Source organism: Oncorhynchus mykiss, chromosome 15 (assembly GCF_057628025.1).
Source record: "Oncorhynchus mykiss isolate SJ-2025 chromosome 15, ASM5762802v1, whole genome shotgun sequence".
Taxonomy (NCBI): domain Eukaryota; kingdom Metazoa; phylum Chordata; class Actinopteri; order Salmoniformes; family Salmonidae; genus Oncorhynchus; species Oncorhynchus mykiss.
Window position 1 is genome coordinate 24,635,284 of NC_143036.1, and position 14,933 is coordinate 24,650,216.

Here is a 14,933-nt window from a genome sequence, read left to right on the forward strand (position 1 = left end):
AGACAGGAAGAGTAATTGAGAGAAGAAGACAGAGGGCTATATATTCTTTTACCTTTATTTAACTAGGCAAGTCAGTGGGTTAACTGCCTGTTCAGGGGCAGAACGACAGATTTGTACCTTTTCAGCTCAGGGATTTGAACTTGCAACCTTTCGGTTACTAGTCCAACGCTCTAACCACTAGGCTACCCTGCCGCTCTTCTGTGTAAATGAGTGATAAGGCTAGCTCCTCAGTATCTCTCTCCTCTCTCTAACCTTCACAGACAGCAGACAGCAAAAGAGAGACAGAGAGACATTCACACACAGAGAGAGACAGAGACATACACATAGAAAGACACACACACACACACACACACACAGAAAGAGAGAGACACACACACACACAGAGAGAGACACACACAGAGAGAGAGACACACACACACACACACAGAGACACACACACATACACACACAGAAAGAGACACAGAGAGAGAGACACACACACAGAGAGACAGAGAGACACACAGAGAGATAGAGAGAGAGAGACACACTCAGGGAGAGAGAGAGACACACCCAGAGAGAGAGACAGAGATAGAGACACAGAGAGAGAGACACAGAGAGAGAGACACACAGAGAGAGACACACAGAGAGAGAGAGAGAGAGAGCGAGAGCGAGAAACAGTGTTAGTCTTACCTGTGTATATGCTGGCGTTAGAAGCAGGGATGCCAAACTGGGACTCTATGAACTTGGGAATGAATGTGATGAAGGCTGTAACGATGGCACATTCTGCTGTGTAGGACAGACTGACAAACAGGAACGTCGTGTTGGACAGGATCCTTATCGCTGCCTTGGGGAGGTCTGGGGAAAGACCAGAGACATGAGTACACTAATAGACAATCATACAGTAGACACACACATGTACACACACATCTTGTATGCTTGAAGGTCTGGAGACGCTAAATGTTAATTAACGGTGCATTACGGTGAGACCGGCAGTCTTTTGCATGACAATAATGTCATGCATAATGTCATGAACGCCACAGCCCTATAAATAACCCACTGTTACCGGGCAAGGCAGGGTGGGACAAGGGACACTCACCTCAAATAACACCAATGACCCAATGTTCTCATTGACCAGAAGAAAAGACGATGTGTTCTTGTGTGTTCAATAGCCCTGGGTGGTAACACATTACAGCTATCTAGACACACAGCTACTGTGCACTAATTGGACAATTTTTGCTCAATTCTTTCTATAAAACGTTGGATTTACATCAAGGATCCACAATACGCAACATCGACCAATGTGAGTTGTTTCTCTACAAGGAAGACATCCTTAACACGCTAGAGGTCCCATTTTATTTGTAACACCCCAGAGTGATCACTGCTTGGACAGCAGCTGTTTGTTATTGGTCACAGAGGAAACAGTTTCCTTTCACACCTCAGGAAGCATCATCAGTATCACAGAGATTTTACGCATGCACGCACACGCACACACACAATCCTCTGTGCATAGAGTGTGTGTTGTGCTGAGAGATTGTATATTTTGTGGAGTGTGGAGCCACTTGAAACACCACTTAAAGTTCAATTCCAAATATTTTTGTTGCACATATCTCTCTCTCCAGTCATAACCAGAATATGTGAATAAGCCTTCAGAAACCAGGAACGCAAAATTCTGCTCCCCTGCTGCCTGAAGACAATTTATAATTAGAGCTATAAGCTCCTCCTAACCCAATTTCACACTTTCTTTGTTTTATCATTCATTGGATTGTGTGTGTGTGTGTGTGTGTGTGTGAATGTGTGTGTGTGTGTGTGTGTGTGTGTGAATGTGTGTGTGTGTGTGTGTGTGTGTGTGTATGTGTGTGTGTGCGTGTGTGTGTGTGTGCGTGTGTGTGTGGTTGCGTGCATGAACATATCTAGAATGTTTGGGTTCAAGAGGTCACGATGATACAATTTGGACTAGAGGTCGACCGATTAATCGGAATGGCCGATTAATTAGGGCCGATTTCAAGTTTTCATAACAATCGGTAAACGGCATTTTTGGACACCAATCCTGGCCGATTACATTGCACTCCACGAGGAGACTGTGTGGCAGGCTGACTACCTGTTATGCGAGTGCAGCAAGGAGCCAAGGTAAGGTGCTAGCTAGCATTAAACGTATCTTATAAAATACAATCAATCTTGACATAATCACAAGTTAACTACACATGGTTGATGATATTACTAGTTTATCTAGCTTGTCCTGTATAATTGATGCGGTGCCTGTTAATTTATCATTGAATCACAGCCTACTTCGCCAAATGGGTGATTTAACAAGCGCACTCGCGAAAAGAGCACTGTTGTTGCATCAATGTGTACCGAACCATAAACATCAACGCCTTTCTTAAAATCAATACACAAGTATATTTTTAAACCTGCATATTTAGTTAATATTGCCTGCTAATGCAAATGTATTTTAACTAGGGAAATTGTGTCACTTCTCTTGCAACAGAGTCGGGGTAGATGCAGCAGTTTGGGCCACCTGGCTCGTTGCGAACTGTGTGAAGACTATTTATTCCTAACAAAAACAGCCAACTTCGCCAAATGGGGGATGATTTAACAAAAGCGCATTTGTGAAAAAAGCACAATCGTTGCACGAATGTACCTAACCATAAACATCAATGCCTTTCTTAAAATCAATACACAGAAGTATATTTTATTAAACCTGCATATTTAGTTCAAATGAAATCCAGGTTAGCAGGCAATATTAAACTGGGAAATTGTGTCACTTCTCTTGCGTTCATTGCACGCAGAGTCAGGGTATATGCAACAGTTTGGGCAGCCTGGCTCGTTGCGAACTAATTTGCCAGAATTTTACGTAATTATGACATAACATTGAAGGCTGTGCAATGTAACAGCAATATTTAGACTTATGGATGCCACCCGTTAGATAAAATACGGAACGGTTCCGTATTTCACTGAAAGAATAAACGTTTTGTTTTCGAAATTATAGTTTCCGGATTTGACCATATTAATTACCAAAGGCTCGTATTTCTGTGTGTTATTATGTTATAATTAAGTATATGATTTGATATTTGATAGAGCAGTCTGACTGAGCAGTGGTAAGCAGCAGCAGGCTCGTAAGCATTCATTCAAACAGCACTTTTGTGCGTTTGCCAGCAGCTCTTCGCTGTGCTTCAAGCAATTGAGCTGTTTATGACTTATAGCCCATCAACTCCTGAACTCGTTAGCGGGGTGCGCGCTAATAGCATTTCAATCGGTGACGTCACTCGCTCTGAGACCTTGAAGTAGTTGTTCCCCGCGCCTTTTGTGGAGCGATGGGTAATGATGCCTCAAGGGTAGCTGTTGTCGATGTGTTCCTGGTTCGAGCCCAGGGAGGGGTGAGGAGAGGAACGGAAGCTATACTGTTACACTGGCAATACTAAAGTGCCTATAAGAACATCCAATAGTCAAAGGTATATGAAATACAAATGGTATAGAGAGAAATAGTCCTATAATTCCTATAATGACTACAACCTAAAACTTCTTACGTGGGAATATTGAAGACTCATGTTAAAAGGAACCACCAGCTTTCATATGTTCTCATGTTCTGAGCAAGGAACTTAAACGTTAGCTTTCTTACATGGCACATATTGCACTTATACTTTCTTCTCCAACACTTTGTTTTTGCATTATTTAAACCAAATTGAACATGTTTGATTATTTATTTGAGGCTAAATGTATTTTATTGATGTATTATATTAAGTTAAACTAAAAGTGTTCATTCAGTATTGTTGTAATTGTCATTATTACAAATAAATAAATAAATAAATGAAATCGGCTGATTAATCGGTATCGGCTTTTTTTGGTCCTCCAATAATCGGTATCAGCGTTGAAAAATCATAATCGGTCTAACTCTAATTTGGACCCTAATTATTGAAAGCCAATAGCTAATTGTTTACTTAATTTGATTTGTCATCCCTCTGTAGTCACATGGTTGTGAGTATAAGGAGGACAGAAAGTTGGGGTTCGCGTTTGTGTCGTCATGAATGATCCAATGCGTTTTGACGCAATCATCCTTTAGTTTCAACAAGATATTGGCCCTCCCCTCCCCTATTGGTCAATCATTTGTCTAGTTCCCCTCCTTAGTTTTGTCCACTTTTTCAGGATTGCAAAGAAAAGGAATGCAAATAGTGGAGAGATCAATTCCTAGAGTGTCTTTGGGCCAATGGATCAGGTACAGAGTGAGAGAGACAGTTTGGGTGAATGTAGCCTAGTGGTTAAGAGCGTTGGACCAGTAACCAGAAAGGTCGCTGGTTCGAATCCCTGAGCTGACTAGGTGAAGAATCTGTTGATGTTTCCTCGAGCAAGAAACTTAACTCTAATTGCTCCAGTAAGTCGCTCTGGATAAGAGCGTCTGCTAAATGAAAAAAATGTATTAAATCATTCAGCCACATCATGATTCCTAAAAACAGCCTTCAGAAACAACAGTGTGTTCAAAATGGTCCCCTATTTAGTGTAGTACTTTAGACCAGGGCCACATATGGTAATGCACAACATAGGGAATATGGTGTCATTTGGGACACGGTCATAGTGAGTCACAGTCGTTTTCAGAAGGTTGAAACAGCCACTTTAGTGGTCTCCTGCCTTTGGGGCACAAAGTGTTGAATTGATCCTTTCCACCCAAACACAAACATGCTGGCAGGCAGCCTGTACTGGACTCAAATACACATAATGAAAAGCCCAGAAAGCCGTGCCTCATCTGCAGTTTCAGAGTGATAAAGTTAGATTAGTGTGCACTGTGAGGGGGAACATAACTAAGTCCCCCAGAGAGGAGAGTCACGGGAGAAAGACTTTGGAAAAGACTGGAGAGGAAATGAGGGGACTTTCTTTTTGACATAAGGACACTGTATATACAGTGGTTCATCAATTAAAGGTTTTGATCTTCACGCCGTGACACGTTTGTGGTAGAGGGTGGAAAATTGCGTCATTCCGTCACACTATCGCAAGGGAGAGTTAGAACGTTGATTAGGCTTTGGTTATGCTTTTGGTTTCTCTCTCTTAAAAACAGAAAGAATTCTAAATAACAGACTGGCTTTATTTACCACAGTGTGGAAAGACTGATAGCCCCTCTATACAGAGTGAGTTTCTGAAACACAGAGTCCTTCTATGCTGATGTTAAGAAGAAACTGAATGAAAGAGAGTCCAGCGAGAATACAGAGGGTAAAAAAAGGTTGCCCATATTTTCAATACATGAGCAATTTCATTTATTTGTTTTATTTATGAAATGTACTAGTTTATTTAGGAAATGTAATGTATTTGTTTAGGCTTGGCCTATTTAGTAGGCTATTTTGCAGCATAAAGCTATATTTGTCAGCATAAAGCAGAGCGACTCACTCATTCCTGGCTTTGGATCAAAATAAATAAGTACCGACATTTTTTCTGATCATCTTTAATAAAGAAATGTTTTGACCGAGTTAATCTGCTCATGTTGTGTGTATGTGTTCAATTATATGTGACATTGTGGTTACAATGATGAATGTAAACAATCTGAATCAAATAAATCCTAATCATAATACAGTGATTTGGAAAGTATTCAGACCCCTTCACTTTTTCCACATTTTGTTACATTCCAGCCTTATTCTAAAATGGGCTAATACCCACAATAACAAAGCGAAAACAGTTTTTATTTTTATTTTAGCAAATTTTTTTTTTTTTAAACAAAACAGAAATACCTTATTTACATAAGTATTCAGACACTTTACTGTGAGACTTTACTGTGAGCTCAGGTGCAACCTGTTTCCATCGATTGTCCTTGAGATGTTTCTACAACTTGATTGGACTCCACCTGTGGTAAATTCAATTGATTGGACAGGATATGGAAAGGCACACACCTGTCTATATAAGGTCCCAAAGTTGACAGTGCATGTCAGAGCAAAAACCAAGCCCGGTTGAAGGAATTTTCTGTAGAACTCCGAGACAGGATTGTGTCGAGGCACAGATCTGGGGAAGAGTACCAAAACATTCTGCAGCATTGAAGGTCCCCAAGAACACAGCGGCTGCGTCATTCTTAAATGGAAAAAGTTTGGAACCACCAAGACTTCCTAGTGCTGGACGGCCGGACAAACTGAGCAATTGGGGGAGAAGGGTCTTGGTCAGGGAGGTGACCAAGATCACGATGGTCACTCTGACAGAGCTCCAGAGTTCCTCTGTGGAGATGGGAGAACCTTCCAGAAGGACAACCATCTTTGCAGCACTCCATCAATCAGGCCTTTATGGTAGCCAGTCCTCAGTAAAAGGCACATGACAACCCGCTTGGAGTTTGACGAAAAGCACCTAAAGACTCTCAGACCATGAGAAACAAAATTCTCTGGTCTGATGAAACCAAGATTGATCTCTTTGGCCTGAATGCCAAGCGTTACAGCGGGAGGAAACCTGGCACCATCCCTACGGTGAAGCATGGTGGTGGCAGCATCATGCTGTGGGAATGTTTTCCAGCGGCAGGGACTGGGAGACTAGTCAGGATCGAGGGAAAGATGAACAGAGCAAAATACAGAGAGATCCTTGATGAAAACCTGCTCCAGAGCGCTCGGAACCTCAGACTGAGGTGAAGGTTCACCTTCCAACAGGACAAACACCCTAAGCACACAGCCAAGACAACGCAGCAGTGGCTTCGGGACAAGTCTGAATGTCCTTGAGTGGCCCGGACAGAGCCCGGACTTGAACCTGATTGAATATCTCTGAAGAGACGTCAAAATAGATGTGCAGTGACGCTCCCCATCCAGCCTGACAGAGCTTAAGAGGATCTGCAGAGAAGAATGGGAGAAACTCCCCAAATACAGGTGTACTACGCTTGTGGCATCATACACAAGAAAACTCGAGGCTGTAATTGCTACCAAAAGTGCTTCAACAAAGTACTAATAAAAGTGTCTGAATACTTATGTAAATGTGATATTTCCGTTTTTTTATTATTATACATTTGCAAACATTTCTAGAACCTGTTTTTGCTTTGTCATTATGGGGTATTGTGTATAGATTGATGAGAGCAAAAAAACTATTTAATCCATTTTGGAAAAAGTCAAGGGGTCTGAATACTTTCCGAATACACTGTAAATAATCAGATGCGTGTTGCGAGCTGTCATTTTCCCTATTTTCTTTGCATCTCACCCTATTCCATTAATAGCGCGCTACTTTCAACCAGGGCCCATAGGGCCATTTGGGACGCACCCTATCTGGAGAGGGGCAGAATAAGCATCACTCCAGCTTAGCTACAACAGATTGGTTAACTGAGGATCTCTAAGGCTAGGTCTATTTCAGGTGAATCCATTCTGATCAATGGGTTTTTAAGGATGACTGCATCACTGGTCTTCCATTGGCTAGCAGATTAGTGACTCATCATAGAGCTTCTGTTGGACAGCAGATGACTGAGCCATTATCACATTCATATTTGACAATATCCCATATGGTTCACAGACCCTCTTTTACAAAGGAAAACCAATGGACTGTTACATTAAATAGGTAGTCTACGGCCCTGTACACACACACAAACACACCTTTGATGTCCTTCCCGAAGCCCATGCCGGTCTGGACGTTCTGTCCCTCCCCCTTCTCCATCATAAAATCATCATCGCTGGACACGTCATCTAGTGATGAGGTCATCTTCTTCTTCTTCTTCTTGTGGCGCGGGGGCAGCTTCTTAGGGAAGGCAAACATGGGGAAGATGACCAGGAGCATGGCTATAGAACACAGCAAGAACCCACTCCACCTGGGGACCAAAGGTAGACATAGATAGATATTGTTAGAACACATCGACACACACGCACACACGGACGCATGCACGCACACACACATGCACACACGCACACACATGAACACACCCTCTTACCAGTTGCCAACAAAGCGTGGGTCACTCTGGTCAATATGGACGACAGTTGTGGGGTCGACGTAGAAACCAATCAGAACTCCTCCTAACAGATATCCCGCTGCCGGCCCCAGGGCTCCCATCACATACATGACAGCTGGAAGAGAGAGACGAAGAAGGAATAAGATTACTTCATTGCCCAATTGTACGCAGTTTGACTTTCACTTTATCTCTACCCCTCTGAAAAACACACATACAAACACAGGTTGGAGAGGTTGGAGCAGAGGGAAAATCAACCAATCACAACCGGGGATACTACAGAAAGACAGCATAGGCAGCAGCTCTACAGAGATGAGATGAGGACTTCCGGGTTAAGCGAGCAGAGTGTCAAGAAGCAGCGCGGCTTGGCAAGTCATGTTTCGAGAAGACGCATGACTCTCGACCATCACCTCTCCTGAGTCGGTTGGGGAGTTGCCGTTGAGACCGGATTGTAACTACCAATTGGATATCACGAAATTGGGGAGATAGCAATCTTGTCTGAGTGTGCCAAGGCGCAGAAAAACTGATGGATTGTTTAACACTTTTTTGGTTACTACATGATTCCATATGTATCATTTCATGGTTCTGATGTCTTCACTATTATTCTACAGTGTAGGAAATAGTACAAATAAAGTAAAACCCTTGAATAAGTAGGTGTCCAAACTTTTGACTGGTACTGTATGAACAGACAATCTGACAACACTTTACGCTCAGATCGCACACACTGGATGCATTTACGAACACACCCTTAGTTGTCTATCAAATATATTTAGCATTGATCAAATGGGCGGGCAGGCAGGCAAGCTCCCATTCAGTTGTCAAAACGTGTGTTGGGACAAGCATACATTGGCAGGCAAGCTGCAGAAGGACGTGCAGGCCAGTGCAATTTTGACAGCCAACTAGGTAAAACATTTGAGAGGGTTTATCTACTGTTCCCTCGATAGATTTTAGCTCATCTCGCTCCGGCTCGCATTAGTTGCTGACAAACTTGTTGATGTGCACGACTGAGGAAGAGAAAGACAACCTGTTCATGGTTGTTTGATCAATAGGACTGTAAAGTTCCCAAATGTAAGAGGACTCCCGTGGTATTTACAACATTTGCAGATATCCATTGAGCTTTATTTTGCGGTTTTGGCGAAAGCGTTCTAATGATCTAAAGTTGCACTGTTGCTACTGGCTGTAAACAAACACACAGTCCAGTTCAAAGTGAATGATGGCAGGCCCGTATGGCAATTGGCTTATTTGCATAAAGGCCAATTGTAGCTCTGATTGGATATGGCGCAACGGTCTGCGTAGAATCCGGTACTGGACAAGACAGATGTTTGTATTAGGTTTTATTTACCGCAGTGTCTATTAGCTGTCAAAACGCACTGCCGCTTTCCCACTCTATATTGCCATAGTAATTTCACAAATGACTTACTATACGCCATTCCCAAACATTCTATGAATTTATGAAAAATTAAAAATATATATATAATATAACCTTTGTGTGACTAGGCAAGTCAGACAATTCTTCTTTACAATGACGGCCTAGGAACAGTGGGTTAACTGCCTTGTTCAGGGGCAGAACAACATATTTGTACCTTGTCAGCTCAGGGATTCAATCTAGCAACCTTTCAGTTACTGGCCCAACACTCCTGCCACCTCAAAAAATGACCATATCTACCGAAAGTGTCATATTGTTCCTATGAACAGACTTGAATAAGATTTCATGTCGCTAAAACGCTGTCAGTTCCACTTTAAATAATACGAGATAAGGGGGGGTTGACATGACTGTGCATATGAGAGTTGTAACCATAATTTTCCACACGTTTTTCCATGTGCCCCTATTACAACTGTTAATGACACAGCTAGTAAAGTGGAGGGGTGGCAAGAAGAGGTGGAAGACAGGAGGAAAGAGAGAAAGCTGACCGGGAACCTGTAGGAGCTATTCATTAACCAAGGTGCTATTACTACAACCATCAGCTGACCTGGAACCTGTGGAAGCTATTCATTAACCCAGGGAATATTACTACAAACATCTATAACAGCTGACCTGGAACCTGTGGAAGCTATTCATTAACCCATGGTATATTACTACAACCATCTATAACAGCTGATCTTACATCACAACAATACAAATGGCACCCTATTCCCTACATAGTGCACTACTTTCGACAAGAGCCCTATGGACAGTAGTGCACTACATAGGGAATAGTCCCATCCATAACAACAACTAGATCAGCGGGGACTTCAGACAATACTGACCATTACTTTACAGGAGAGACGGGAAAACGTTTTACAACCTGGTGGATACACACACACACGCGCACACACATGCATGAATGCACACACACGCACTTCTCTGGACATGTGGAAAAACCACCCACGGACATAGAGTAGCCTGGAAAGTCAAAACAGTTATGGACCTTAGTCAGGAGTGAGGACTCTATAATTACACCTAGAACATTTCCTAAACTGCCCGCCAGGTAGTGTGTGTGTGTGTGTGTGTGTGTGTGTGTGTGTGTGTGTGTGTGTGTGTATATGTATATGTATATATATATATATATATATATATATATGTGTGTGTTTGTGTCCAGAAGCTTATCCAGTTTCCCAAGCTGTGAGTATTTAAATGATGTCGTCATCCACAGAGCCTGTAGATACAGCAGCATTGGTCTGTTCACTGTGCGCCTGCTGTCCCCCCCCCCCCCCCCCCCCCCCCCCCCCCCCCCCACACACACACAGACAGACTCAACACTCAGACTGCCTTCAGCAGCGTCACCACCGTCTTATCAGGGGCTAATTAATTAAGAGCGAAATAAGTCAAATCTCTAAGAGGTCCAAGGGGATAAAGGGAGAGGGAAATTATTCCTTAAATCACAAAGAACCCATATGTAAAGCCTCTTATCTGCCTGCCACACACAGAGAGTGAGAGACAGAGAAAGAGAAAGAGAAAGACAAAACAGAGAGCGACAGCGAGAGCATTACTGAGAGAGAGAGAGAGAGCGAGAGAGAGCGAGAGAGAGGCAGAGAGAGACAGAGGCAGAGAGAGGCAGAGAGAGACAGAGAGAGAGAGAGAGAGAGACAGAGAGAGAGAGACAGAGAGAGAGAGAGAGAGAGAGAGAGACAGAGAGAGAGAGAGACAGAGAGAGAGAGAGACAGAGAGAGACAGAGAGAGAGAGAGACAGAGAGAGAGAGAGAGAGAGACAGAGAGAGAGAGAGAGAGAGAGAGAGAGAGAGACAGAGAGAGAGAGAGAAGAGAGAGAGAGAGAGACAGAGAGAGAGAGAGAGAGAGACAGAGAGAGAGAGAGAGACAGAGAGAGAGAGAGAGAGAGAGAGAGAGAGACAGAGAGAGAGAGAGAGAGAGAGAGAGAGAGAGAGAGAGAGAGAGAGAGAGAGAGAGAGAGAGAGAGAGAGAGAGCAGGATGTGTACCATTCCCTGGGCTAATAGAGCACAAACAGAAAATAAAGCCTCGCTTAATTTACATATACATAAATCTCCACCATAGAGAACAAATTCCCCAACAGATGCTGGTTCACTCACACCTCTCTCCATATCAAATCAATCACATCATTTCATATGCACAGAAAGCACCTTTCATAAAAGCCATATCGCTATCCAGACACAGTGAGTGGGGAGTCATTACTTTTTCATTGTATTGGGTGCATTGCAAATGCCATCCTATTCCTTTTGGGCCCTGGTCCGAAGTAAGGCACTATATAGGGAATAGGGTGTCATTTGGGACGCAGACAAGTAGATAAAGACAGGTCCAGAATACTACATGAGACAGAGACAATGAAGAGGGTGTCAGGGACAGTTAGAGGTCTGCTTTTACTATCTCTACAATGATTAAAAGATCCATTCAAAAAAGGATATGAGAACAGGCGCAAGTGTGTGTGCGCGAGTGTCTGTTTGTCTTTGTCTTTGCGTATGTGCGTGTGTCTTGTGTGTATGTGTGTGTCTTTGCGTATGTGCGTGTGTCTTGTGTGTATGTGTGTGTCTTTGCGTATGTGCGTGTGTCTTGTGTGTATGTGTGTGTCTTTGCGTATGTGCGTGTGTCTTGTGTATGTGTGTGTCTTTGCGTATGTGCGTGTGTCTTGTGTATGTGTGTGTCTTTGCGTATGTGCGTGTGTCTTGTGTATGTGTGTGTCTTTGCGTATGTGCGTGTGTCTTGTGTATGTGCGTGTGTCTTGTGTATGTGTGTGTCTTTGCGTATGTGCGTGTGTCTTGTGTATGTGTGTGTGTGTGTGTGCGCGTCTGTCTGTGTGTGTGTGTGTCTCTGTCTGTCTGTCTGTCTTGTGTGTGTGTGTGTCTCTGTCTGTCTGTCTGTCTTGTGTGTGTGTGTCTCTGTCTGTCTGTTTGTCTTGTCTGTCTGTCTGTCTTGTGTGTGTGTGTGTGTCTTGTGTGTGTCTGTCTGTCTGTCTTGTGTGTGTGTGTGTCTTGTGTGTGTCTGTATGTCTGTCTTGTGTGTGTGTCTGTCTTGTGTGTGTCTGTCTGTCTGTCTTGTGTGTGTGTCTGTCTTGTGTGTGTCTGTCTGTCTTGTGTGTGTCTGTCTGTCTTGTGTGTGTCTGTCTGTCTGTCTTGTGTGTGTCTGTCTGTCTGTCTTGTGTGTGTCTGTCTGTCTGTCTGTCTTGTGTATGTGTGTGTCTTTGCGTATGTGCGTGTGTCTTGTGTATGTGCGTGTGTCTTGTGTATGTGTGTGTCTTTGCGTATGTGCGTGTGTCTTGTGTGTGTGTGTGTCTCTGTCTGTCTGTCTGTCTTGTGTGTGTCTCTGTCTGTCTGTCTGTCTGTCTTTGTGTGTGTGTCTCTGTCTGTCTGTCTGTCTTGTGTGTGTGTGTGTGTCTCTGTCTGTCTGTCTGTCTTGTTTGTCTGTCTGTCTGTGTGTGTGTGTGTGTCTGTCTGTCTGTCTTGTGTGTGTGTGTCTTGTGTGTGTCTGTCTGTCTGTCTTGTGTGTGTGTCTGTCTGTCTGTCTGTCTTGTGTGTGTGTCTGTCTTGTGTGTGTGTCTGTCTTGTGTGTGTCTGTCTGTCTTGTGTGTGTCTGTCTGTCTTGTGTGTGTCTGTCTGTCTGTCTTGTGTGTGTCTGTCTGTCTGTCTTGTGTGTGTCTGTCTGTCTGTCTGTCTTGTGTGTGTGTCTGTCTGTCTGTCTGTCTTGTGTGTGTGTCTGTCTGTCTGTCTGTCTTGTGTGTGTGTGTGTCTGTCTGTCTGTCTTGTGTGTGTGTGTGTCTGTCTGTCTGTCTGTCTGTCTGTCTGTCTGTCTGTCTGTCTGTCTGTCTGTCTGTCTGTCTGTCTGTCTGTCTGTCTGTCTGTGTGTGTGTGTGTGTGTGTGTGTGTAATTGTGCCTATGTGTTATCATGCGTTTGTGGTTCATGGTGTATTTCATCCTGTTAGAAGGAGACCAATAAATGTAAATGATATAGTTGCATAAGCTACGGTGCCTTGGAGAACCTGTACATCAGCCTGTCAGCACATCGTCAGCATATCGTCAGTGTGTGTGAGAGACAGAGCTATGTACAGACAAAGTGAGCATAGCCTTGCTATTGAGAGAGACAGAGTTATGTACAGACACAGTGAGCATGGCCTTGATATTGAGAGAGACAGAGCTATGTACAGACAAAGTGAGCATAGCCTTGCTATTGAGAGAGACAGAGCTATGTACAGACACAGTGAGCATGGCCTTGCAATTGAGAGAGGCTGCCATTGGCAGACCTGGCTATCAAGAGAACAAAGAATATGTGCCCACAGTACACATTTTTTCCCATTTATTTGATTTATTTAACAAGGCAAGTCAGTTAAGAACAAACTCTTATTTACAATGACGACCTACACCGGCCAAACCCGGACGACGCTGGGCCAATTGTGCACCGCCCTATGGGACTCAAAATCACGGACGGTTGTGATACAGCTTGGATTCAAACCAGGGTGTCTGTAGTGATGCCTCAAGCACTGAGATGCAGTGCCTTAGACCGCTGCACCACTCAGGAGCCCATTGAGGTGGAAACCGAGCTGCACTTCCTAACCTCCTTCTAAATGTATTAGAGACACATATTTCCCACAGATGACAAAGATTTTGAAAACAAATCCAACATTGTTAAACTCCAATATCTATTAGGTGAAATACCACAAAGCGCGGTCATAGCAGCAAGATTTATGTCACGTTGCCGTGTGAAAAGGGAGAGGAGCACAAACACTAGAATGCCAAGAGTGTACAAAGCGGTCATCAAGGCAAAGCGTGGCTACTTTGAAGAATTCCAAACATAAAATATATTTTGATCTGTTTACAACATGATTCCATATGTGTTATTTCATAGTTTTGATGTCTTCCCTATTATTCTACAATGTAGAACATAGGAATATTAAAGAAAAACCCTTGAATGGGTAGGTGTGTCCAAACTTTTGACTGGAACTGTACATACATACACACATATAGATGCACAAAAATAAATACAAAATATCACAGCATACTATCCTTTCCCTCCAATACCCTCTCATATCCCCTGTTGGCCAAAATTCTTACTCCTGATCAATAGAAGGCAACTGTTCAAAAGGAAAAGTTCAGTACAACCTCTCAAAGTGTAAAAAAAAAAAAAAAAAAGTGGTGAAAAGACATTAGGTCTTTCAACCAGGCTGATAAAATGGGAGGTTTGAAGGATTTCGAATTAAGCAAGATCTGCCGGCGGGCTATGAGGGAAGTTACAACGTCTGCTTTACTTTTAGTCAGACTAGGCAACAAAGATTGAACTCCAACTATATATATCAAAGGACAAGGAAGCAGGTCAATATCTAGAATTACAGAGTATTAAAAAAAGATGACCAATACTCAGCCAACTTAGAACATTCATATAACACAATGGTGTGGTCTGCTAGAGTGATTGAACATCTATCAAATGTGTCATTTGTGTCTGGGAGGAATTTACAACATTTTTCTTTGGTGTAGTGAATTTTCTGCAAGACCTTGAACTGAATTAAACTTAACCGAGCTCATGAGGATGTGGAGTTAACCCTAAGGACCTCCTCCCACCAGTAAGGTCATGTTCAAGTTCAATACTCCAGTCTGTCTTGATATTGTTTATTGGAGAGGGTTCAGAGAAAAGCATAACG

At 43.1% G+C, this 14,933-nt stretch overlaps 1 protein-coding gene across 2 annotated transcripts in view; it reads right to left on the reverse strand.

Moving 5' to 3' along the window:
• LOC110489841 (solute carrier organic anion transporter family member 5A1) overlaps positions 1–14,933 on the reverse strand; it is a 91,080-nt gene that overhangs the window by 18,777 nt on the left and 57,370 nt on the right. For both annotated transcript variants that reach the window (XM_021562783.3, XM_021562784.3), the window contains exons 3-5: positions 7,838–7,970; positions 7,506–7,717; positions 670–834 (exon numbers count right to left, since the gene is read on the reverse strand). In XM_021562783.3, coding sequence (XP_021418458.3) covers positions 670–834; positions 7,506–7,717; positions 7,838–7,970 — 510 coding nt within the window. The remainder of the gene's footprint in view (positions 1–669; positions 835–7,505; positions 7,718–7,837; positions 7,971–14,933) is intronic.